Below are 26,272 nucleotides of genomic sequence, written 5' to 3'. Positions count from 1 at the left end.
TGTAAATCCAGTATTTCATATGTGCTTAAGTATGTGTGTCGGTGCGTTGGCGTGAAAATATGGCAAGAGTGCTCTAGCCAATGACAGCGCTCGTGAATGGGGAGACTGGGTGGGAGCTAGTTCTGGAAGTGTGGCCGTTTGGGGAGGACAGCACAGGACACAGGAGTGAGTGCTGGACACGGACAGTACAGCAGAACGGATGGACTGTCGGCAGAAAGACTTGGACAGTGGAGCAGTTTGCACGTGATCACGGAGGATAGAAATATTTCGGAGTGCCAACCTGTGCTCTTGTGTGGTTTCCACAGCTTCTGCAGTGAACATGTAGTGTCCGTTTATAAGTGAATGTCTCGCGAGCTATGTTGTTGTTCATAACTAATTACGTGTAGTAGGAATCTATTGTTTCCCTTTTATTCAACTTATATTTCATTTAATTGCTGGACCATCGACATCAATAAGTGTTTTGCAGAAATATACCGCAATCTTGAAAGTACTTCTATCATCGTCCTCATCATTTAAAGTCGTTAAGATAGTAAATGCAGATTTTATTTAATTGCAATTTTTCATTTATAAATTTATATGTTAATTTCATAATTCGCAACTGTCGAGTGATAGAAACCTTCGACCATCTGATTCACTTGTGCATTCTTATCATATAGTGTAGACTCAGCAGTATTTGGCCTGTAATGCGGCAACTACGTATCCCAGCCCCCTAGAAAACAAAACCAGCGAAAACTTTTAATATTGCAACTCTGAGTATGCAACGTTGAGTCTGAGGTTTTGTAGTTATTTTGAAAGCCCGCTAGCCTTTGTAGCACATCAGACTTTTTGGTGGAGGGAAATTTCTTATCTGCATGAACTGTCTTAGTGCTCTGCACGGCTAGTCAGCAAATGTTCATTGCAGACAGGGTAGTTCAGATGGTCCACCACCAATATCCACCTCCTGCACAGACAGAAGAAAGAGGCGGCCTTCTGCCGAGTCCTTGCATTCACGTTAATTATGGGGAATGGGAAAGCTGACAGAGCAGCAAAAACAGCTGGTAAGGAAAATACCCTTAACAGCCTAGTACAGGCTGCCTTGTAGTAAGTGACAAAGATAGTGTTGGCTGTGTGGGAAAGGTAGTGCCTGCAGAAGTGCCGAACAGTGTGCTGCCACCAATCAGACTGACTATTATTAAACTGTGGCGCAATTCCTTTCAAACTCCGAGAAGGGAGAAAGTGGTCCTCAGTCACCCTTGTATTCTACACAACATAGTGACGCCCGCTTATCTTTTGCAGCACGGAGATCCATCGGAAGGCAGTGTTTGCGGCATCATATTCGTGGTACACTGTGTTTTATCATCATGTGTTTTGTGTGCTGATACGATAAAAGCCTTTGGTCTAGTGAGGGATTTAGGTGGTGATAAAACAGTAGTGAGCAATTGTTGACATTTTGTGTGGTGTCATGACTTCTGCCCAATTTTATTGAACAAAGGTTTTAATGTATGTATGTGTGGCTGGCTCATACTATTAATTCCATAAACAGGCAGCCATCTTAATGGCATCCACTATTTTATGACTACTACTAGTGAACCCGGTAATACTTCATAATTGCTAAATATATATTGTATATGGGAAATGAATTACATCCTAAAGCCTTTCCCCACCCCTTTTCTTTCTGCATATCTCCTCCTCTCCCCCCCCCCCCCACACACCCCTCTTACCCTCCCTCTCTGTGCATCACCTGTTCCCCTGGTATATACTGTATGAGTGACACCTCGCCAGCTGCTGCAACTGTCATGATAGTAGCTTCAGTGACAGTGTTTGAAATAGTTTTTATCTGTGAAAGGGTAGGATTATGAAGTTTTAGATGATTCAGATTCAGTACTACTACTTGTAGTAGTAGTAGTAGTAGTAGTAGTAGTAGTAGTAGTCTGATCAGAAGCCAGTAAGTCATAAATACAATTTTTATGTTTTCTGTCAAACATGGTGAGGAAGAAAACAGAAAAGCACATTTTTGGGTATACAATTTGCATCTGACAAAAATGCAGTGATAACTAACATATGTAGGAGAAACAATTTGTCTCATGGTTTAGATGCCGTTGCATCAAAGTTGAAACTGACTTTGAGAAAGAAATTGAAATGCCACACATTTTCACAGCATAGTGTTTTGTTGTGTGTTTTAACAGAAGACCTGTACTTTGTCATAAAAAAAAACCTCTGTAGCCTATTTCTGTCTGAATGTTATTAGATTATCATCCAAAAATTTGAAGTAAATCAGTCAACTACATTTTGAGATTTTTGGTAACAACTTTCTCCCTCAAATATTACATATACATTTATATATTATATACATTAAAAAAAATATATAGCTGATGTCCATCTGAATCATCATTAATAAGTTGGCAAAGTGACTTTTCTTTATATAGATTAATGTAGACAATGGTATGGCCTTTGCCTTTGCTTTACTTTTAACAGTAATAACTACTAATATACCAGTACCACACTCTTCGGAAAGGGCACTGATTATTACTCTGTTTACTGCCAATACCATCCATCCATTCCTCCATGTCATGCGAGAAAAGTGTGAGTTGGGTTTCACATAATCCATGTTTTTGGAATCCGTGTTGGGTGGCATAGAGTTGGTAAATAACTTGTATTTCATCTCCAGGGTTGGGTAGAGAAAATTTTTCCATATAAGGAACTTATATGCTACTAATTTTGATAAGCCCCATATAGAAATATTATAGTTGTGGTAGAAATATTATAGTTGTGGTACACCTGTAGTGCCCTTCTAAGCTCCGTGCCCCAAGCAGCGGCTTGTGTCGCTCGGGCGTTAAACCAGCCCTGTTGAACTCGGCATATGTTCTAACATTCTATAACAAATGGATGCTAAGGATATTGGACAGCAGTTCTGTGGATCCCTTCCACTGTTTTAACAATGTCTCAGTTTTACATGCTTAAAAATATTATGATAAGGATCCTTAAAAGTGGTCCAGTTCATTATTAACCCCCCCCCCCCCCAACCCCACTGTAAACACTACAAAATGTTCTGAAAACATCGCATGCAATCAATCCTGCTGTTTTCAGCAGCGTGTTTGGGGTTCTGTAGGTTGCTAGTAGTTACCTTCATGGCCAAAGATGACGTGACTGGGACACCAAGCATGCATTGATTTTATGTAATTGCCAAGATCTTTATGTCTGGCCCTCTCATTCCAGGCCATTTTCTGACTGTGTGTATTTGGAGCAGCGATATCTGTGCGGAAAGTGCTATGTTTAATTTATTTGGTCACTGTTCTGTTGTCTGTTAATTAAGATGTAAACCTAAGATTATTTCAGTCAGCTAAATACTTTTGATGCTCACAGGTATGTTGCGGATGAAGATAACATGACACTTACTAAGATAGCCACGAAGAGATGGCTACTTCGAATGTTTGTGCTATTTTTCCAGATTGCACCAATTTTAAGGCAAGTTTTATATTAAATAGTATCATTTTATTTAAAATGTAGTACTTTTCATTATGTAATTCATATGATAGCTTAGCACCAGTGCAAAACTATTGTATGACATAATAGGTGTATGTAACACTTGTCTACTGGATATTCTCACAAATCTTGATTCTAACATCATTTTTTCAGGGTGTAGCAAAAAGATCAGAGTTTTTGATTTATAATGACTCAAGTACTATGCATTTGAATTGTTATGTAGTTATACATTGTTGTGCCATTTCAGTAGCCATGAATCTCTGTTTGTGTAAGCACAGTGCATGTGTAGTGGGATCAATTTTTTTAAAAGTAGTGATCCTTGCATAACAACTTGCAGCTCGGTGTTAATTCCACTGGAACTTGTGATATAGGCTGGAAGAGTTCCAGTCAGTAACACAATTAGTTATTGTGACTGCAAATTTCAAGAGAAATGAGTTCAGCTTTAAAATGAAATTCAGCAGGGCTTCCCTTATTTGTAGAAGACAGAAAGCCAGTATGGGTACATATTGCACCCAAGGGGCACATGCTTAACATTTTGGTGTGGAAGTATTTTCACACAGTAAAAGGAGAACAGAATGAGTGCTAAATGAACAGACCGATTTCAGTAGTAATTGTTTCTTAGATGTCTTTAATGACTTGATGTGGATATCTGACTGCTCCATCACTCCCCTTCCCCTCTCTCCTACTGTATTTGGGCTTTTACAACTTTTAGAGAAGTTGTATTATCCGTTTGTTTGCCCATAACTTTATCATTGATGCTGACTACTAAGTACAAGTTTTCCTCTTAGATCTTATCAAGAGTGCTACAGAAACCAAGAAGATGGCTAGTTCTTCACAAGTATTATAAAAACAAAACCAACAGAGTGTAATGATGAAGAAGAGGTTATTCTACTGTCTAATTTCATTTTACAGTTGTTCCATAAATTTCTCTTCAAAGGTTTAATCACCTTATACCAACATCTGGAGGGGTAAAACCTGTTCTTTCTATGCCAAGTGTGCCAATAAGGATATCGGGGTCTTAAAACTGTTTCATATTTATTAACTGTACCAAAAAGGAAGTTTGTAACATTATAAAGAGGCAGAGTGGCTGATCAGTGTCATAGCTTCAGGTGGTGAAATTCCAAGTACTACATATTGTTAGGATGAGGAAAACAGTTTTTTCTGAATTTTAAATGTTTCTATCAGTAGTACTTCAAATTTCACCTAAATATGGACTAACAATATCATTTCTCAATTTTGATGTAGACAATTAAGTGATATGTAGAATTAAAAAGTAAGTTAGTGTGAGCTTTTCTTAACTTGGGAAAGTCACCAAACTGCAGATGCAAGTACAATCAGTCTTTTACATATGTTTAAAAAATAAATCTCAAAAGTATTAGGTCAGGTGACAATGGAGGCCACTGGAAAAGAAGCCTTGTCATCTCTCTTCTGGCCACCACAGCATTCTGTAAGGTTACCATTTGGCCTTAATTGCTTTGATCAACATTTTCATTTCTCATCCAGTGGATGAATCAGTAGGCATTTAGATCAGTTACAAATAATCAAATAACACTGTCAGTATTTTAAGTTTCAGTTAATGCCTACTTATTGTTTGCTCAACACTTTAATATTATCAGCTTGCCAGTAAGAAGTACATTTGCACTTCTTCTGCATTGCCATGTACAGCAGTCAGCTACACTAGCAACCTCTTGAACAACCTTCTTTAAAGTCTGGACGTGTCTCCATGTGATTACTACACGTTTGGTCCACAGAGGAAGGAATTAGGAGGGGATCGTTTCAAAGATGACACTGCAATCAAACAGTAGACGCACTATTGGGGCAGCCAGCTACTTTCTTCTGTGAAGGAAAATTTTTCTGTCTGATGGAGAAAGGTACTTTTACTACAAGAAACTGCGTAGAAAAGTAAGGCACTCCAGTTGTGTTGATATGTTACAGTATTCCAGTTTATATGTGAATGCCCCTTGTATATGTTTATCCTTTGTAATGTGAAAGACTTCTGTTTGGAAACTTTCAAACAGTGGTGATTGTAAATTACTTTAAAGTGTGCACACAGGTGCATTGAAAAGTTTGTTCTTTCATTCTCGTGTTGAATTTTGTTGTTTATCACATCTGTGATACACATTAAACAATTAATATCTTTGTATTCATTTTGAACAATTCAGTATTTCATGCTATGAGCTTGAGATGTCTGTCTCATTTTAAGTTTCTTCCTCTGTTTTATTAGTGTTTTGTAATGTACTTTTGCAAGTGTCTGATGAGATTATTGAACATACCAATACCGTTTGTCTGCTATGATCTGTGACATCATCAAAATGGTGGATAGAAACCGCTCATTTAAATCTAGTATGCTTTAAATATATGCCACAAGAAGATTCATAAGTACGCTTGAGTCATCACATTATTGATTCTACCTACTGAGAGCCAAACTTCCACATTTGATCCTGATGTAGACCTCAGCCAATGCTGCACTTCAGTCTGTCACCCAACAGTGTTCCCAGGCTCTGAGCATTGGAAGATTAGGGAAGGAGTGGGAGCAAGTCATGCTAATTGCATTTTCAATGACGATATAGTTTAGAAATCTCATGACAAGAGCCGCAGGGTATGCTATCTACTAGTCAATAAACACAGCTTTTTAGTAGGTTCACCATGCTACACTGTTCTCTCAAAACATGCAGATGATGCTCTCAGTGGAGAACTTATGACATTACATGAGTCATATCTGATAAATGAGCAGTAATGCACTAGCATTGTAAAAACAGTGGGACCATTGTAGACATGAAGAGGTTCAGCATGAGGATCATAAAATTCGGTGTGTCATTGGACTTGATAGTTGGACCTTTTCTTTTTGTAAGATGCTGGGTGTCCCTCTCAAAAAAGGCCCCACAAACTTTTGTTTAAGTTACAGTTAATGAGGCTTTGCATAAAAATCAGGAAATGAAATGAACTTGTAATACTGTTCATGGAGAAATTGAGGTGAATAACACAAGGTGCTAGAAGTGACTGCACTCGACTTGCAAACACAGTTGAACACGATGCTACAGACTTGAATGTTGGAGACCGATGACCGTAGCAGTCTGTTCCCTTCAATCCCACAAACCAACCAACCAACTTGAATGTTGCGGTCAAACCTCTGGTGTCACTGCCTGGATTTCACGTATAATGCTTTCTTGTAAATCTTCCAAGTTGTATGGTTTGTTACTGTAGATTTTGCCTTTTATTCGACCCAAGAGGAAAAAGTCAGGTGGTGTTAAATCAGATGACCTTTGGGGGCCAGAGTCTTTCCAAAATCACTCTGCTGGGAAAAATGATTAAACTTGGAAAAATGATTCAACCTCAGCCATGGTCACTCAAAATGTGTGGCATGTGACACCTTTCTGTTGGTACCATCCAAGGGTAAGTTCTTAAGTGTCTAACTGGTTCACAAATTACCGAAACATTTTGATGTAAACTGCAGTTGTCACAGTAGACTCAAAAAAAATTGGTCCACAACACTGTGATATTGCACAGAACACACCAATCTTTTGTGAATGCAGGTGTTGTTCGACCCGTGCATGTGCATTTTCATTACACCACAAACATGTATTCTGAAAGTGTACATAACCAGAGAGGTGGAACCATGCCTCATCACTGAACAATGTGTCCTGCAATATTCCTGGCCTCTGAGCCACAAATTTCTGAAACCAATGGCAGCTCTGTGACATGTGCTCCATGACATTCCACATTCCTGAGATAAACATCAAACAAATGTGCAGGAAAGTCCAACAATCATTGTTCCATGTCAGCCACTTTCTTCCATTAATGGTGGTCACACCCTGCTGTGTAGATTCAAAACACCGTTCCACTGCTCTCCATCTTGCAGCATTTAAATGGTATATGCTGGTTACCAAACCATTCAACAAACATTCACTGGCATGTCTTAATGAAACGAGTAATCCAATATTGTTTCACAAGAAATACGCGCTCTATGACAGAATAGCGATATATTATCACTAAACAGTGAATTATGAACTCCAGCAACAGCGACATGCAGAAACACACTATTGCATCGAATGATGTTGCAGAATGCAGTGTTCCCTTGTCAAAAGTCACAAATTACACAGAGCAATTTCAACGGAATTGCTAAATGTTTGTGGGGCCTCTTTTGAGAGGGACACCTTGTATTGTGGAAATGATCTTCTAAGTACCCAAGTTATGAACCAGTCATTATCACATATGTTATTGTACATCTGGTCTTTACTGTAAAAAAAGATCCAGGTAATTGTCATAAGGAAGTTCAAAAGTTGATGGAGAAAACACAAAATCACACTGAAAATGAAAATTTTATGGTTAACCTCTCAAAAACCCAGTGTAATAGTACTTTCAGCATGGTGGATCAAATGAACAGAATATGATGAATAGAGTCTACTGGACAGCAGAAGCCCTGTTGACAAATCTTTGATGCATATAGAAACCTCAAGTTTATCATATATGTAATCAGGTAACATATAGTCAATATGCTTTATGGGAGTAACCTCATATCTAAATTCAGAAATATTAAGGATCACACGAACACTCTCCTAATCACAGGAGCCATTTACTAAAACTCATCACCCAGTGCGCTCAAAATGTTAGAGGACAAAAAGTTGAAGTGAAAACCAAGAAATGGATTATAGGTAAATGTCCATATGCCCCATGTCTGAATCATGAAATTGAGGAAGAGAAAGATTAAAGTGTTGTGCTACTAACCATTTAATGAAATTTAGTTTTGACACTTGAGAATATGCGTATTTTAAATCCACAGTATTTTGCTATTAATTTGAGCATCAGAGAATTGTAAACGTAATGTTGCAAGTTAAGCTCCTGCATGTTTTGTCACATGTTATAAACAGATAAATAAATCACATGTTGTAACTTTCTTCAGATACTGAACTGATAAGTCTGCTGTCTGTCAGGACGGGATGCGAGTTTGATTTGCAAAGATTTTTTGTCCTTCAGATTGGGGGGATGTGAGGGAGGGTGAAGCACATGCCCCCATCTTCAGGCCCTTGCTGTGTATGTTGTTGCTTTCACCACAATTTAAATAAATATTGTCATTGTTCCGTTCTCTCTCTGTCTGTGTACCTTTGACAGCATTATCATGGATCAAAACCTACTTCTGGTGTTGCCAGGTTGAACACACCCATCTTTGTCATTATCTTATGAAATTTAAGTATTATCTTTACTGTGTCCTCCGTAGAAATTTATATGTTGACTGGTGTTTTCGTCGTTTCCAGACATTGCGATGTTCTGATGTACGCTTTGCAATCGTGGAAAGCAGAGAAAGATAAAGACTTCATAAACCAGCGCAAGTATTACGAACTGATGGTGAAGGAGGACTCGGATGCGGCACTTCTGCGTCTCTTCGAATGCTTCTTGGAAGCAGCACCTCAGCAGGTTCTACAGGCAACTATTATTCTAACAAGAACAAAAGCAGTTTCAACTTTTACGTGTAAGATTTTATGGAACAGTTGCTTTTTTTATATTTTAATCATTATTACTTCACTGACTTTCTTGTTACACAGACACAAGTTGCAACCCTCTGCCACTAGATGTCTCCTAATTGTAACATTAATATGGCAATGTGTAACATAACTGTGTCAGTGTATGAGATATAACATGCTGTAATCAAGTTTCTAACTGCAGAAAATGTGACTCCAATTGAAATCCATAGAAGGAAAGTTCTCTACACTGATAATTGTATTGCCATCAGGAATGTGCAATGTTGGGTTGTTCATGCTCATAATGGAGGAATTGGTGGTGCTAACCTCAGAGTGGACAACTGTGTTTCCAAAACTTGAAGAACACCTTCAGTGACTTCAGTTTGATAGTGAAGAAGCAAAGCAAGCAGACCTGAGGTTGCAGTTCAGTCAATAAAGACAGATGTTCTACAGTGACTGTATCAACAAACTAGTCTCTCATTTGGAGAAATGTGTTTGTCACCAGGGTGACTATGTTGAGAAATAAATATGTAGACATGAAGAATAAAAATTTAGTGTGTTAACAAAGTTTGTTTTATTTAAAAAGCTTTAAGAGTTTTCATGTAAAAAAATTTGGAGGCATTAGTCTCCAGCATGCCCTCATATATAGCCTGAGTAGTTCCAAAGCAACCAACAAGAATACAGCCCTCTGCATCCCATAACATAGTGCCCATAACTTTACCAGCATACTGCACTCTCTTCACTTTCTTTTGTGATAGCAAATCCAAAAGGTGCCATTATATACTCTGGTGTTTTCATTCGGGTTCGTAATGACTAAAATGGCTTTCATTAAATGTCACAGTACTTGCCAAAAGTAGTCTCCTTCCAGACTGAGCTTCAAATTCTCTCCTATACTGCTTATGTTCCATTAAAAGTTTTGTTGTGATTTCATTGATAGTGACACTTAAGTCATCTCTAAAGGAGTATTCAACTGTTTCCTTGTTGTGCACTACGGAGCAGTTTGATGTCAACCACTGTGAGGCCCATTTAGGGTGCAACAGTTCCCATCTAGGTGTCTTCTATCACTGCTAACACAAATGTGCAAATATCCATTTGCATACTTAAGGAATTCGAAGGTGGCATTCTCATCATCATCATCATCATCATCATCATCATCATTTAAGACTGATTATGCCTTTCAGCGTTCAGTCTGGAGCATAGCCCCCCTTATACAGTTCCTCCATGATCCCCTATTCAGTGCTAACATTGGTGCCTCTTCTGATGTTAAACCTATTACTTCAAAATCATTCTTAACCGAATCCAGGTACCTTTTCCTCGGTCTGCCCCGACTCCTCCTACCCTCTACTGCTGAATCCATGAGTCTCTTGGGTAACCTTGCTTCTCCCATGCGTGTAACATGACCCCACCATCTAAGCCTGTTCGCCCTGACTGCTACATCTGTAGAGTTCATTCCCAGTTTTTCTTTGATTTCATCATTGTGGACACCCTCCTGCCATTGTTCCCATCTACTAGTACCTGCAATCATCCTAGCTACTTTCATATCCGTAACCTCAACCTTGTTGATAAGGCAACCTGAATCCACCCAGCTTTCGCTCCCATACAACAAAGTTGGTCGAAAGATTGAACGGTGCACAGATAACTTAGTCTCGGTACTGACTTCCTTCTTGCAGAAGAGAGTAGATCGTAGCTGAGTGCTCACTGCATTAGCTTTGCTACACCTCGCTTCCAGTTCTTTCACTATGTTGCCATCCTGTGAGAATATGCATCCTAAGTACTTGAAACCGTCCACCTGTTCTAACTTTGTTCCTCCTATTTGGCACTCAATCCGTTTATATTTCTTTCCCACTGACATTACTTTCGTTTTGGAGATGCTAATCTTCATACCATAGTCCTTACATTTCTGATCTAGCTCTGAAATATTACTTTGCAAACTTTCAATCGAATCTGCCATCACAACTAAGTCATCCGCATATGCAAGACTGCTTATTTTGTGTTCACATATCTTAATCTCACCCAGCCAGTCTATTGTTTTCAACATATGATCCATAAATAATATGAACAACAGTGGAGACAGGTTGCAGCCTTGTCTTACCCCTGAAACTACTCTGAACCATGAACTCAATTTACCGTCAATTCTAACTGCTGCCTGACTATCCATGTAAAGACCTTTAATTGCTTGCAAAAGTTTGCCTCCTATTCCATAATCTTGTAGAACAGACAATAACTTCCTCCTAGGAACCCAGTCAAATGCCTTTTCTAGATCTATAAAGCGTAGATACAATTCCCTGTTCCACTCATAACACTTCTCCATTATTTGCCGTAAGCTAAAGATCTGGTCCTGACAACCTCTAAGAGGCCTAAACCCACACTGATTTTCATCCAATTGATCCTCAACTAATACTCGCACTTTCCTTTCAACAATACCTGAGAAGATTTTACCCACAACGCTGATTAAAGAGATACCTCTGTAGTTGTTACAATCTTTTCTGTTTCCATGTTTAAAGATTGGTGTGATTACTGCTTTTGTCCAATCTGATGGAACCTGTCCCGACTCCCAGGCCATTTCAATTATCCTGTGTAGCCATTTAAGACATGGCATTCTGTCATCATGAAATGCCAGTGTCTGCCATTGTGTAAATAAAGCTAATGATAGATAATAGGAATTTTCATCACTGTGTTATATCTGGCTTACGCTGATGTGTGGATCTTTAACGCAAATCAGAATTCTAATTAATATAGATAATGTAGTTCACACGTAAAGTTCTATATTACTGTACATTTTTTCTTTGTAGTAATTCAGTTTCTAAAATGTAACAATACTACGTGTACAATTGGACCTTCCAGTAAACATTAAACAGGTCGGCATTCTAAGAGATTTCAAACTCTGCTTTTTTATTCTATTTTAGGTAATCTTGTTTCTTTCAATGATATATCTGACAAAACATGGGAGCCAGCATAAGCAGTTTCTGTGCTCTCACTTGGTGCTAATGCAACAATGATTACATGGGCAATTATTTTTTACTGCAGCAAAAGGACTTCTGCTCTTGGGTACAGTCTGACATTACAATGTGTCAACACATAGTGTAAAGTTTGTGTATTATGATAATGCAGTCATTTTTATTACATTGTAAGAATTATTGTCATGACAAACCATTGCTCACAACTTTCAGTAAGACTCTTGTAATTCCCAAGATTTTACACAACATCTTATTATGTTAGTGACCTCAAAGCATGAAATATCTTTTCGTGTGGATTCAGAAATGATTTGGTGTGTGTGTGTGGGGGGGGGGGGGGGCACCCCCCCTTCTTTTCTATATACTTAGTGTTACAGTGAATGAATGAACAGGACATACATTACAGCTGTGGTTAAATATCTGCTGATGGACATAAGCAATGATTTTTACTGTTGGCTTACTGTGTGTTGTGGATGAAGGAGACATAATACTGTAGCATTTATGAATATTTTACTGGGAACATTATATAACTACTGTTCTTTTGCTTTTTTAAATAAACATTGCATTTTACTTTTTAAGTTGAATAATGCACAGTGAAGTTCTGGAAGGTTTAAGAAGTTTCCTGTATACCCCCAATGATTTAATCCTTATGCACTAAGTCATGAGAGATGAAAGTATCTGAAATGCATAACATTTTTTTCCTGTATGGCTGTAAGATTTTATGTGCAAAATTCTGTTGTCATTGGGAAATTTAATCGACTCTCCTATGTTTGTGAACCTCTTAAACATAAATGTTCCTTGAATGCAGACAATGGTGAACATCATTTAAAACCAAATCAGAACTTTGACAGGTTTGGTAGTACATCTCCATGCAGCTGCTCCATACTCCTGTAATTTTAATGAATATGTGTGTGTTTTTATTTCAGCATAGCTATCGCAGAAAAGTTATAATAACAATAAACATTTATACATACTGTTCACTACGTAAATTACTGCTTTTGTCCCTTTTCTCTTTTTGCCCTTCTCTCTGTGCACTTATATGTATCATTATGTTGATGAATTACAAGTGTGGAGGCAGTGAACAGGTGAACAGTTCTTTCAGTATCTATGCACGCAGCTATGTTCCACAGGCCACTGTACAATATTGGTGTGGAGGCTATTTTTAGCAGTATTATCAAAACACTGATCTATTGAAGCAGCAATAAAAAAGCTGTTCAGTTTCTGCCATTGAATAAATTTGTTCATCAAAGAATGGTTTATGAAATTAGTAATGCAGGAGTGTTGTACAGACATACCCTCATTTGACTGTCACACAGACTCCCTTATGGAGGTTATAGTAATTAACAAGCATCTCTGCCATAGAGGAGCAACTGGAAGAGTGGAAAACAAATAATCACCAGATCCGGATGGAATCTCAGTCTGACTTTACAGAGAGTACCCTATAGTGTTGCCTCTTCAAGTAGTTTATATTTATTGGGAACTCCCACCCAGTAGAAAGTCCTGTGACGGGAGAGAAGTGCAAGGTGACTCCTGTATACAAGAAGGGTAAAATAATGGACCTGCAAAATTAAAATATCAACATCCTTAACATTTGTTTGCTGCAGAATTCTTCAACATATTTTAAGTTCAAATATAAACAATTTCTTTGAGATGGAGTAGCTTCTGTCCACAAATGGATTTAGAAAGCATCTCCCAAGTGGAACTTACCTCGCTCTTTTCTTACATCATGTCCTGCAAACCACAGTTGAAGGGCAACAGGCAAACTCGCTATTGCTACCTTTCTAGAAAGCATCAGACATAGTGCCCCACTGCAGACTCTTAATGAAGGTCCGAGTCTATGAACGGTTTCCAGATAGGTGAGTGGTTCAAAGACTTCATGTAATAGAACCCAACACTTTGTCCTGGACAACAAGTGTTCATCAGAGGCAATTGTGTTGTCAGGAATGCCCCAGTGAAGTCTGGTAGAACTGCTAGTGTTATCTTTATACATGAATGATCTGATGGACAGGGTTGTCACCTACTGTTTGCTGAAAACAGTGTAAGTGTATGGGAAAGTGTCATTGTTGACTGTAAAAGGGTGTAGGATTACTTGGACAGAATTTCTATTTGATGTGATGAATGGCAGTTTGCCCTAAATACAGAAAAAATTTAAGTGAAATCAGACAAGTAGGAAAAATGACCGTGTAAATTTCGGAGTATAGTATTAGTGGTGTGCTGATTTACAAAGTCACATTGATGAAATATCTAAGTGCAATATTGCAGAGTGGTATGAAATGGAAATAGCATATAAGAAGAAATATAGGGAAGACAAATGTTCAATTTCTGTTTATTGGGAGAATTTTAGGAAAGCATAGCTGATCTATAAAGCGGATGACATACAGAACTCCAGTGCAATCCATTCTTGAATACTGCTAGAGTGCTTGGGATTCTCACCAGGTTGGATTAGAGGAGGACAATGAAGCAGTTAAGAGGCATATTGCTAAATTTGTTACTGCTACATTCAGTCAAACTGACATTCAGTCAACATAAGAGTATCAAAGAGAGGCTTTGTGTATTCAAATTGGAATCACTGTGGGGAAGATGATCATTTCACAAAACACCATTGAGAAAATTTTGAGAATTGACATTTTTAGCTGATTGTAGAACAGTTCCACCTATGCCAGCATAAATTACACATAAGGATCACAAAGACAAGATTAGAGAAATTGAGGGTCGTACAAAGGCAGTTGTTTTTTGTTCACTCCATTGGTGAGTGGAACAGGAAACTTGCAGACTTGTAGTAGTACAGGGTACCCTCTGTCAATGCAGATATGTAAGTAAGTGTAAATGTTGATGTAGATATACAGGTAAACCTCATTATACAGAATAGTTATGTTCTGTAGAATTGCCACATATGCCGAATTAGCGAATTACGTAATATAAGTGATTAGGTTCATGTATATTCACACATTAAGTTTAAAATAGCAGTGTTTCTTAGTATTTTTATGAAAAATAACCATTACCATCTTCCTGAAATTCATTTTAATGCAAGATTTATATGCTTATTAACACTGAAACACACAATAATACACTGAAACTATTTTAATTAAGCCTACATCCTAAATAGCCTCTGGATCATCTACATCTGAAAAATTTTATGATGGTACAGTCCATTCAGTTTCCGTGATGAATTTCCTCACATGTAGATTCTTTGTAGGTGAAGTGTTCTTCCTAGGTGCTTGTCATTCATTTGAACTGCCACAGTGTTTTCCATATAAATGTTTGTGAGCAGTGGAGTCTTCTTTGCCATTTGAGTATAGAACTCTTTGTAACATTTAAGAGAATATTCAACTTCTCTCTCTAGTATTGCACTATTTACTCCTTCAGGATCCTGTTCCTCAAAAATCATCATTGCAGTGTTTATCAGTTTGAAAGACTTGGCCATTTTCTTTTTTGTCAACTTTCTAACAGGTGGGAGTTTGTTGACTTCTGTTTCTTCTTTGTTACTATTCTAACTGAAAATTTCTCAAATCTTCATTGCTCTGATCCTCACAGTGACATTGTAGGAGAACACACACATTCTTTTTGTTGACATCACTGAATCCAATCTATCATGCCATGTATGCACTTTATCTCATTGCAATGGTGATATCAGTAATTGCTTCATCTTGTAGCACTGATGCAACTTCATGGCACTGTGTCCTCCATACACCACTCATACATTTTGGAGTGATGTCAGTCCACACATCTATAACAACATTAGTCATCACCTTAATATTAAACTATTGCCAGAAAATCTTGATGGTAAGTTTGTCACCCAAATCGCATATTCTATGGGATTGAATAAAATTTTATGCAGATAGTATGCCTTGAATGTAGAAATAACTCCCTGGTGCATGGGTTGCAGGATTGATGTCTTTGGTGGTGGAAACAGATCTTCAGTATTTTTATTTGAATCAACCCCACCCCCCAAGGTAGGCTTTCAGTTTTCTATTTAGTTAGATAGTCAGTTAAAAAATAGTCACTGAAAATAGCAGAAGTCATCCAACCTTTTTTATTCATTCTCCATTGAAGTCCCAGATTGCTCCTGTGACAACCCTTCAGTGCCTAGGATTTTGAGAGTAGTAGATCATAAAGTGTTTAATTTGCAGTCCCCTGCAACATTTCCTCTGAAGAGAAGGATGCATCGGTCCTTGGAACTGTAAATCCTGTGCTGCTTTTTCTCCAAAAGAAGCGAATACACAGCGAGGCACTCATTTTGAAAATGAGCCTGTTTCGTAGTATAGTTTTTTTCTGCCACAACTTCTTTAAACATTTTTTTATAATTCCTCAGCTCCAACATAATCTGCTACAGCTGCCTCTCCTGTCATTTTAATGTTGTGAAATCCAAAACAATGTTTGGAGTGGTCAAAAGAATTTGGACTAACCGTGGAAGGTGCTGGAACAGGCACTCATTTTGAAAATGAGCCTGTTTCGTAGTATAGTCTTTTTCTGCCACAACTTCTTTAAACATTTTTTTATAATTCCTCAGCTCCAACATAATCTGCTACAGCTGCCTCTCCTGTCATTTTAATGTTGTGAAATCCAAAACAATGTTTGGAGTGGTCAAAACAATTTGGACTAACCGTGGAAGGTGCTGGAACAGTCTCTTCTTTAGATAAATCTGCATACGTCTTGTCTTTAGCCTGAATACCTGCTCCAGAGAGAGGCATGTGCTGTTTGTTATGCTGCTCAATCCAGTGGCTTAGCATTTCCTCCAAGCTGAGCGTCTACATCACACCCATCTTTTGTACAGCAGTCCAAAACTTCTATCCTTGTTTCTAATGAATACGACCTTCATACACACTTTTTTTCCTTGGCAGCCACACTTTCTTTTACCTTTTTCCCTATGTAACCTGTCAAGTGCAACTTCACAACTCTACTAACCTGAACTGATGATTCTCATCTCGACAAACATGACAGAAGATGCATGTTGAGATGCGTAACACATTACTGCTTCCAGGTAGTGTTAACAAATAGCAGTGATGGAGGTAAAAATAAAATTGCGCGTATGTGAAAACACAGATAATGAATCCGCATATAACAGGACCTACTGTAGGTGTTAGTGTTCCAAATGCTTGTTTCCATCACAAGGCATGTTTTCACAACAGAGTAACTTCTTGTACTAAATTGAAATACAGAATGGGGAAAGAAAGGGAAGGGATGGATGGGAATTTGTGACTTCCAGTCACACAGGGCAGTATGATAATGCAGTTGTGAAAATTGCAAATTTCTGCCAGACCAGGACTCGAATATGGATTTACCACTTCTCACGAGTAGTTGCCTTAACCACTTCAGCCATCCAGACACAGGCCCTGACTGATCCAAATTTCCAATTTACTGCATGCTGCAGTGCAGCATCCCTTGTTTATTAACACTCTATTTGGAAGTTGTTGATTCCTGTTAGAGTTTGGACGATATTAGTGGATCCACACTGAGGCAAATGTCAAGGAGCCGTCACTCTCATACAGATGTATATATTTGTTTGTTGTCTGTTCTGTTGGATATGACTTCTGTTTTGTTGGATATGACTGATAAAGGCACCACATACATATGTAAATTTTGCTACTAAAGCAAAAGTCAGTAATATAATCTTATCTGTCTGAAATCTGTGGTGTGTCTAATAAATTAATTCGGCGGGCAAAAGCTGAATATTCCCTTTATCACTGCTTGTTCTCAAGCTGCCACAGTTGTCATCCCACCTTCAACTAGGGGCAAGTTTACTGTCCAGTTTCCATTTGCATGTTGAAGGAGGGAAAAATGACTGTATAGGTGCTATCCCTCTTATCTTATCCCCACAGCTTTTATGTGAGATGTGTGATGAAGGTAGAGGAATTGCTGTACAGCCAGCATCAAATGTCAGTTCTCTAAATTTGTCAGTGTTTGGTCAGAACAATATCACCTTTCCTCCATTTTATATTCCCTGACCTTACATGCTACATTTTCATGTGGTCTAGACAGCATAAATTCCAACAGTCAACAAAACATCACAGACACAATGCTTTAGTGTAACTGTCGAATTTTCCATGATATTCAGAACATTTTACTATACTTCCAGAGCATACCTAGCATTACTTTCATTTCTGTTGAACATTCATTGTCAAGAATAACATTCTTGGTTCTACCAGAAAAATTTCTTTGAGTCAGTATTGCATTTGTGGAGATACTCCACTGTGCATAGAGAATTACTAATAAAGTAATGGTGTCGCTGGAGCTTGTCTTTGCTCTAAGAAAAGTTTTATTTCTTTTTCTCCTTGGAAGTTACCTGGAGGGAAATAATAGATCGTGTTTGTAGGGGAAGTAAGGTGTCATTTCAAGAATGCTCAGAGAGAATCTGATAGTTTACTTTAAAAGAGGTATTTCCATTGTGAAGCTCATACAAATCTCCTGCAACTATAATTGTAGTGCCTTTGGAGTGTAAAGAGTTGGGATTACACCTAGGGTGTGCCAAAACTTGGCATCATTTTTGATGTGGGTTTTCATTTCTGTGGATTGGTCGTAGTGGTTTATATATTCATTGTAGTTCAGTACTGTTGAACACACTTTTCATCAATCTTCACATTAACACCTAGGGTTTAGAGAGTCAAGCCTCTAATTGTTATGTTGTCATTATTAAAATCATCTCACATTGCTGCATTTTGTGAACATGAGTGTAAGGTGGTCTGAATGCTACTAAGCTATAATATTTGGTGCCAATCTTTTCCTCCCCACTACCATGCTCCAAAATTTGTTTCCTAGTAGTGAAGCTGTGTGGTTCTTGCAGTGACCACCACTTCACACCATAGCCGGATACAAGAATTAAGGCAGTCCGAGCAGCAGCAGCTCCATGTCTGGCTACATCAGCCAGTGAGATTAACAACTACTACTACTACTACTACTACTACTACTACTAGTAGTAGTAGTAGTAGTAGTAGTAGTAGTAGTAGTAGTGCCACGGCATGCCAGGAAGACTCGCTGGCTGGCCAGAGAGACCAACTTTGTTATGTCTGATATGTCAGTCGTACATAGTGGCCACTGGTGCTTCAGTTAGTTGCTGCTGGGTATCAGTGATTTTTTTTTTTAACTACCAGACTTAACAAAAGTAAATTTTCCATGTTACTAACATTTTTTCTGTATTTGATTATCATGTAACCTATGTGGGTGCTATGCTGCACAACTGGAGAAAGCCCCATCTCAGAAAAGAAAATGATTTACATATTTCTTGTGCACATACTTCTCAAGTTCATGCTTATTCCTTTTGAGAAATGATTAACGCCTGTTTCTTCTCTTACTACACCATTTTCTGTCAGTCTGCTTACATGTACATCATCATACTTGAGTTAATTTTGGTTCACTATGTATCTTTACAATCATGTGGAAACAGTAGTATGTTTCTGTGAATCAAACATTTTTTTTTTATTTATTTATTTCATTGTGAGATATCTGCTCAGTAACATTGAATGCACATTTCTCTTTCTAGATTACAGTCAGTTAGCGTCTTTTGGAAGTTCAATATTAAGCATGGGCTGGTCTATGGCCTCCTATCAAAGAGTAATACGGTTTGCACAACAAGATAAAGAGAACATAACGTGGAAAGGAACAGTTATGCAGTTCCTCTGGCACTTTATGGTTACAGGTAAGGTTTGTTTTCTTTGTTTATTGTTATTAACCATATAAGAAAAGATAGACTGTGCCTTACTGTAAAGGTAACACTCCAAGTTGCAAACAGGCACAATTAAGACACTTACACACAATCTTTTGGCTTCATCCTTCATCAGAAAGAGAGAAACACACCATTCATTTATCCAAGCAAGCACAACTCACACACAAATCACTGCCAACTCTGGCATTATTATTATTATTATTATTATTATTATTATTATTATTATTTTCGATTATTCCCATTTAAGAGAGCGTTTGAACTTGAATTCCTTTATGATGATTGTTTATGTTTTTTCTGGCATTATTATTATTATTATTATTATTATTATTATTATAGTCAATAGGATTAATTAAAAATTGTTAACAGTGTGAAACTACTTGGTAATACAAATAAATGAGCATATTTTGAAATCTTTTTGTTGTAGCCATCTTCATGTAATACAGTTCAACTCTGCTTTCCGTAAATAACGGATTAGTGTGGAATATAATTTACTCTTTGGGAGGCCTAAAAATAAATTATGGACTTAAAAGTATACAACTTACAGTAATATAGCTGTACATCCTCAACAGGCATAAATGTTGTAGCATACTTGGTGCTAATACTAAATATGACAGTAAATTTTAATTACAGAGAATCAGTGTGACCTTGTAGTAAAAGGAAGGAGGCAGATAATGTGGAGACAAGCATAAGATACTCTGAAAGTTAGCTGGGACTGAACACACAGTGTTAACAAGTCTTGTCTTCATTTGAGACTGCTGTTATCTTAGGGCTCTGCTCTTTACTGAATTTTAGATTTAAATGCTGTGACTTGTCCATCTGCTTTACATAGTTACATACATTATTAATGGGAACAAAATGATAGGTATGCTCAGAGGATGACTACAATGAGTCATAATCCTAGTGAACAATGGATGATGTGTTTACTCCCCCCTCCACCGCCCTACATCCTGGCTCCACCCAAATTGGTCTTCTGACTGGTTTTATCCAGCCCACCATGATGTCCTCTTCCCATTTGCCCTCTATAGTTTCCTCTAATACCACATAAGTTACTATCAACTGATGTCTTGACACATGTCCTGTTGTCCTTCCCATTCAGCTACTTAGTGTTTTCGACATATACCATTCCTCACTAAATCTGCAAAAGATCTCCACATCTTTTTATGTCATCAATGCACTTGATTAACAGTATCCTTTTATACATTGCATCATAAATGGTTTGGATATTATCTTTTCCAGACTTCCCCCAGTCCACAATTCAGTCACATACAATGCTGTGTTCTGAAAATATATTCACAATTTCTCACTCACATTAAGACCTGTGTTAGACACCAGTTGGCTTCTTTTTGGTGTAGAATGACTCCCCCACTCCCACCCCTTACCCTGGTCCAGTGGGATTCTAATTTCCTCTTTGCTTCATCTGTTATTCATTATTTTGCTTCCAAGGCACCAGAATTTCTTCACTTTGTCAACTAAACAATCCACAATTTTTATGTTTATGGTTAACTTCATTTCTAGTACTTCTCTCAACTTTCATCTTTCTTTGGTTTACTCTGAGTTCAAATTCTGTCCTCAGGAAATCGCTAATTCCATTCTCACAGGGTCTGTTATACTTCCTTGTTTCTAAAGTTTCCTAATATATTTTTGGAAGGAAAAATGTCAAGTTTCCATGAAAGAGAATGAAGAGATAACTTCCCAAAAAGATCTAGTGATGATTTTTTTATATTGTGATGCAAAAAGAGACAGCCAGAGTTGCAACTAAAATGGATGTTTATGTAGCCAGTGAACGATAGATAGATACAGCAGCATATGTGATTACTGTCTGCAAAATACGTTGTGAATAGAGTTAGTAATAAAGAATTAATAAATTTAAATGTCATTTACAGTGTGTGGCAGTTTCCCACACATCTCAGTGTTTATGACATTATATCTACTGAACTATTTGTGATACCATGATATAATTGTGTAGGTGCATTTAGCAGCATATTTGGATACTGTCTGCAAAATTTATTGTGAATAGAGTTAGTAGAACACATGTAATTAATTTAAACATCATGTACAATGTGGAAATTTTTCACATGTCTCAGTGTTTGATGTCATATCTCTTGAAATATGAGTTGTACAGTGACACATTTGTGTAGTCACATTCAGTGGCATATGTGGATACTGTCTGTGAAAAATGTTACAAATAGATTTAGTAGCAAAGAAGTAATAACTTCAAGTGCCATGTATGATGCAGCAGTTTTTCACACACCTTGTTGTTCAAGATGTTAGATCTTCTGAATTATGATAGACAGGTGGTTCTTATCCCCACAATGATTGGCGCCTGGCAGTAAGGGATATGTGTACCAAGTTGCTTGAAATCAGTACGGTGGTTTAGGAGGACGTGTGGAACATACATACACACATATGAGGTGGTTTGATAAGTCTGGTAAAAAGCAAGAAAAGATGTTTATTTGACATAGTCCCCTTTGAAAGTTATACACGTGGTCCAGCACTTCTCCAGCTTTTTCATCCAATTGGAAAATAGGTTGTGTCCAACTCCACAAAATACTCATTGACTGCAACTGTCACTTCCTTATTCGATGAAAATGTTTTCCCAGCAAGTCAAATTTCCAAGTTAGGGAACAGAAAGAAGTTACTTGGGGCTAAGCCTGGTGAATAGGGCAGATGATGAACCAATTCAAAGCCCAATTCCTGCGCTTTCACGATTGTTATCACTTTGTGTGGGATGGTGCATTACCCTGGTGATGAGGCACTGTTTTGCATCATTGGCCATCACCTTACCAACTGACAAAATGATCTTTGCCTTCCTCACTGTACTTTCACCAGCCTTTGTCCATTGTTTTGACTGCTTTTTTGACTCTGGTGTGTAATGTTGGGTCCAGGTTTCAGCAACAGTCACAAATCTGGCACAAAAAGCCTTGCGGATTGTGATTGAACTTGCCAGACATTCTGTTTAAGTGTTGCACCAGATGAGCTTTTGGTCAATTGTGAGCAATGGTGGCACTCATCTCGCACACATCTCCTTCGTAGCCAATTCTCTGTGCAGGATATTATGTACTTGCTCAGTTGAGATGCCCACAATCTCAGCAATCTCATGAATTTTCATTCAGTTGTCTTGCATTTTTATTTATTTACATTTTATGGCCTTCATTGGACCACTCTAGCCAACTTCATACAAAGAATTTTTCAGTTTCCTGTCAGCACAGTACTTCTTCATTCTCTCGGATCTCATCCTTCTTTCTTCATCAGAAATCACCCTTCCCATTGTCTGTTTGTTGATTCCCATTTGCAGTCTGGTGTGTTTGTCTGTTAGTTTCCTGATTTTGTCAGTTTTGTTTCTTAGGTCTTCCAAGGTAATCTGTAACTCATCCACATCTTCCTTGATTTCTGTAATACACTTAATGTTGCACTTACTATTCCACAATTTTTCTATCATGCTCCTGATGATCCTGTTCTCTGGTGTTCTGATTAGATGCCCAAAAAATGAAATGTGTTTCTTCCTGATTGTACGGGTTCTGTTGTACTGGTTCTATTTCCTTGTAGTCTGTTTCGTTTGTAGCTACTCTCCAGTGTCCATTACCATAAGATTGATTTTTTTTTCAGCAGTTTCCTTTGTGGTGACCTTAATTGAATGGCCAGAGTGTGATTCGTCTCTGATGCTTATCCGACCACATTTAAATTAATTAATCCAAAAGTAAATGGTCTTCAATTATGATACAGATTCTGTGTGAACTTCATGCAATTCTGTTTTGATTTGTGTGGCAGTCCAGCCTTTAAATCAAAATTTTTAATAACAGCACAAAACTCGGTTTTCTTCATTTACAACTGCAGTTGACACACCAATTCAGACAGCTGTCAGCAACGAACTTTACTCTGTGCATTGTTGAAACTCTTAGACAATCCTTGGAGTAATCAAAGATGTCAACTATGAAGGCACAACAAAAATTTTCCATTCTTTCATGGAAATTTACCAGAATTATCAAACGACCCTCGCACATACATCCATTTCTGTAGTATGTATGGGATTAAACAAAATGCAGTGCATATTGTTTCTTGCATGGGGCTCTTGTAAAAACAAAATTTTACTGTCCCAAGCTAGTTGTTTAATGAAGTTGAATATTTAAAATTTTTAGGAGTGGGGGTTGATGAGAGGCTTTTCTGGAAGAATCATGTTTAAGATGTTCAGAAACTGAATACTGCTTTCTTCACTACAAGAATAATTGCCACTGCCTCTGATGCTGATACTCTAAGGCTTGTTCATGTTGATTACTTTCACTATCTTGCCTCATATGGTGCTACATTTTGGGGCATTCTGTACACTCGTCAAGAATACTCCTGGCTCAGAAAAGGATGGAGAGACTGATTTGTCCTATCACTTCAAAAGCTGCTGCTCAGATTTCTAGGAATTCCAACTGTGCCATCCCTGTACTTATATTCCATCATGGTTGACAGTACTGACTCATTCAGAAGTATACATTCAGAGAACAATAGGTGGAAAAAATATACAGTTGAATAACACTACCTTAAGAATTGTGCAGGAAGGTGAGTACAGTTCAGCAGGTTTCATTTTCAGCAGACTTCCAATAGAGCTAAAAGAATTTTGTGATAAACCCTGAGTATTCAAATACAAGCTGAAAGGTTTCTTTGTTTCTGTTGTGAAAACAAGTTCCTTGCAGTAATTGAGAGCTTTTATCTTCAATGTGTTACTTATTTGCATACATTCTCACAGTTTTTCTACTTTTTTTAATTGAGTCTCTTGTTTTTTTATAAGTTTTCTGATCAGTTTTCTCTACACTGACGCGTACCACGTCAGGCTCACATTTTCCTACAGAACTTGATAGTTAAATAGAAGGAGAGTAATGTGTATATTTTTTTCATGTTTCTTATTTTATTGTATTAAGTGCACTTTCAGTTGGTGGCACAGCATGTCTATCAATTTGTTTCAGTTTCGAGAATTCTGTCAATTTCTGTGGCTTCAGCGATGTTCCCCGCAGAGACCGCTGTGGCGTGTGGTGTGCACTGGTTAATCATGACAGGCTGGCTGTCCCTGTGGGAACGCACAAACTTCTGCTCGTCACGGAAATTTTCTGTGGCAAAGCAGCAAGCTGCGGAGATACTCTTCTGCTCCGTCCTCGGACTCGTCTACATTTTTACTTACGTGACACCGAAGGACGGGCGGAACAGGACTCGCTATACCATCTACTACATGGTCTGCTTTGCAGAGAATGTTCTGGCAGTGACAGCGTGGGCCACAGCTGATACGGCGATGCAGGAGAAGTGGTACTTCTACCCACTTTTGATTGGGTGCATTGTGCCTTTTGTTATAGGTATAGGTTTTATGCTTCTCTATTACTTGTGTTTTCACCCTAGACTGCAAAGGGTAAAGTGTTGTGGTAAGTCCCACGACAGGTCCAAAAGGGGAGATGTGGAGCTGCACGGTAGTAACAGTGGCAGTGTGGAACGGAATTCATTGACGCACGAACCTAGCAACGAGTCTGCCAACGAAGCTAGTGACCCAGTCAGTGAACAGGCAGGCAACAGTTGTGCCGAAGTGATCAGAATTGAGATAAAATCTCACGAGCACTCACAGCGACAGCACGATGAAGGAAGTCTGAAAAACAGTGAACAGGATGTACGTTCTGTATCCGATATGGAAGTACACCGGTGTAACAATGACCCACAGAGTACAGCATAGGTATGCATTTACTGAAGTTGTTATTGAGTACAAAGTTTATACCTGGAGTGATAGTTTTTGATTTGTGTAACAGATGAAATATTTATAATATTTATAGTCTTTATTTTTGTGAAGAATACATTTTTTCTTCTGCTCAAATAATTCCTAAGGATTTTTAAAATTTTGTAATATACATCTCAAACTGTAGGTGCCAAGCACTGAGCTGTTGCAGCTGTTTTGAAATGTTACATTTTTGTTTTATAAAATACAAAAGAACAAATTTGTTTAGTTGTTGTTTGCTATTACAGTCACACATGTCCTGTCCTACCTATCCATCTAAAAATACATCCTCTAAGGCTTGCATTTGAATGCTTTTCTGTAAGTTGGCACCAGCAAAAACTTCAGACTAAGCTAATTTAAACAAATGTTTTAAAATTCAGGTTGTGAAAGGGGGAATGTCATTACAATTTAGCAAAAGCAGAGCTAGGGGAAGAAGACAACAAATATGTAGGTCTTGAAAATTGCAGTTCTTCATAAATCTGTTAGTAGTAAATAGAGCAAATGTATAAAATTTTGTACACACAAACCACCACCCCTAAAAAGGATTTTTGTTGTTGTTGGTGGTGGTGGTGGTGGTGGTGGTGGTGGTGGTGGTGGTGGTGGTCTTCAGTCCTGAGACTGGTTTGATGCAGCTCTCCACGCTACTCTATCCTGTGCAAGCTTCATCATCTCCCAGTAACTACTGCAACCTACATCCTTCTGAATCTGCTTAGTGTATTCATCTCTTTGTCTCCCTCTACGATTTTTACCCTCCACGCTGCCCTCCAATATTAAATTGGTGATCCCTTGATGCCTCAGAACATGTCCTTTCAACCAATTCCTTCTTCTAGTAAAGTTGTGCCACAAACTTCTCTTCTCTCCAATTCTGTTCAATACCTCCTCATTAGAATGAGTTTCCACTCTGCAGCGGAGTGTACACTGATGTGAAACTTCCTGGCAGATTAAAACTGTGTGCCCGACCGAGACTCAAACTCGGGACCTTTGCCTTTCGCGGGCAAGTGCT

General features: G+C 38.1%; 1 protein-coding gene across 2 annotated transcripts in view; it reads left to right on the top strand.

The window, feature by feature from the left end:
- LOC126106712 (XK-related protein 7-like) overlaps positions 1–25,427 on the top strand; it is a 37,385-nt gene extending 11,958 nt beyond the window's left edge. For both annotated transcript variants that reach the window (XM_049913093.1, XM_049913094.1), the window contains 4 exons: positions 3,343–3,444; positions 8,715–8,929; positions 19,350–19,505; positions 24,482–25,427. In XM_049913093.1, the coding sequence (XP_049769050.1) occupies positions 3,343–3,444; positions 8,715–8,929; positions 19,350–19,505; positions 24,482–25,230 (1,222 nt within the window). In that variant the 3' untranslated portion in view covers positions 25,231–25,427. The remainder of the gene's footprint in view (positions 1–3,342; positions 3,445–8,714; positions 8,930–19,349; positions 19,506–24,481) is intronic.
- The last annotated feature ends 845 nt before the right edge of the window (positions 25,428–26,272 follow it).

This window comes from Schistocerca cancellata, chromosome 10 (assembly GCF_023864275.1).
Source record: "Schistocerca cancellata isolate TAMUIC-IGC-003103 chromosome 10, iqSchCanc2.1, whole genome shotgun sequence".
NCBI classification, from domain to species: Eukaryota; Metazoa; Arthropoda; class Insecta; order Orthoptera; family Acrididae; genus Schistocerca; species Schistocerca cancellata.
Note: the sequence above shows the minus strand (reverse complement) of the source record. Positions and strands in the feature narration are given on the sequence as shown.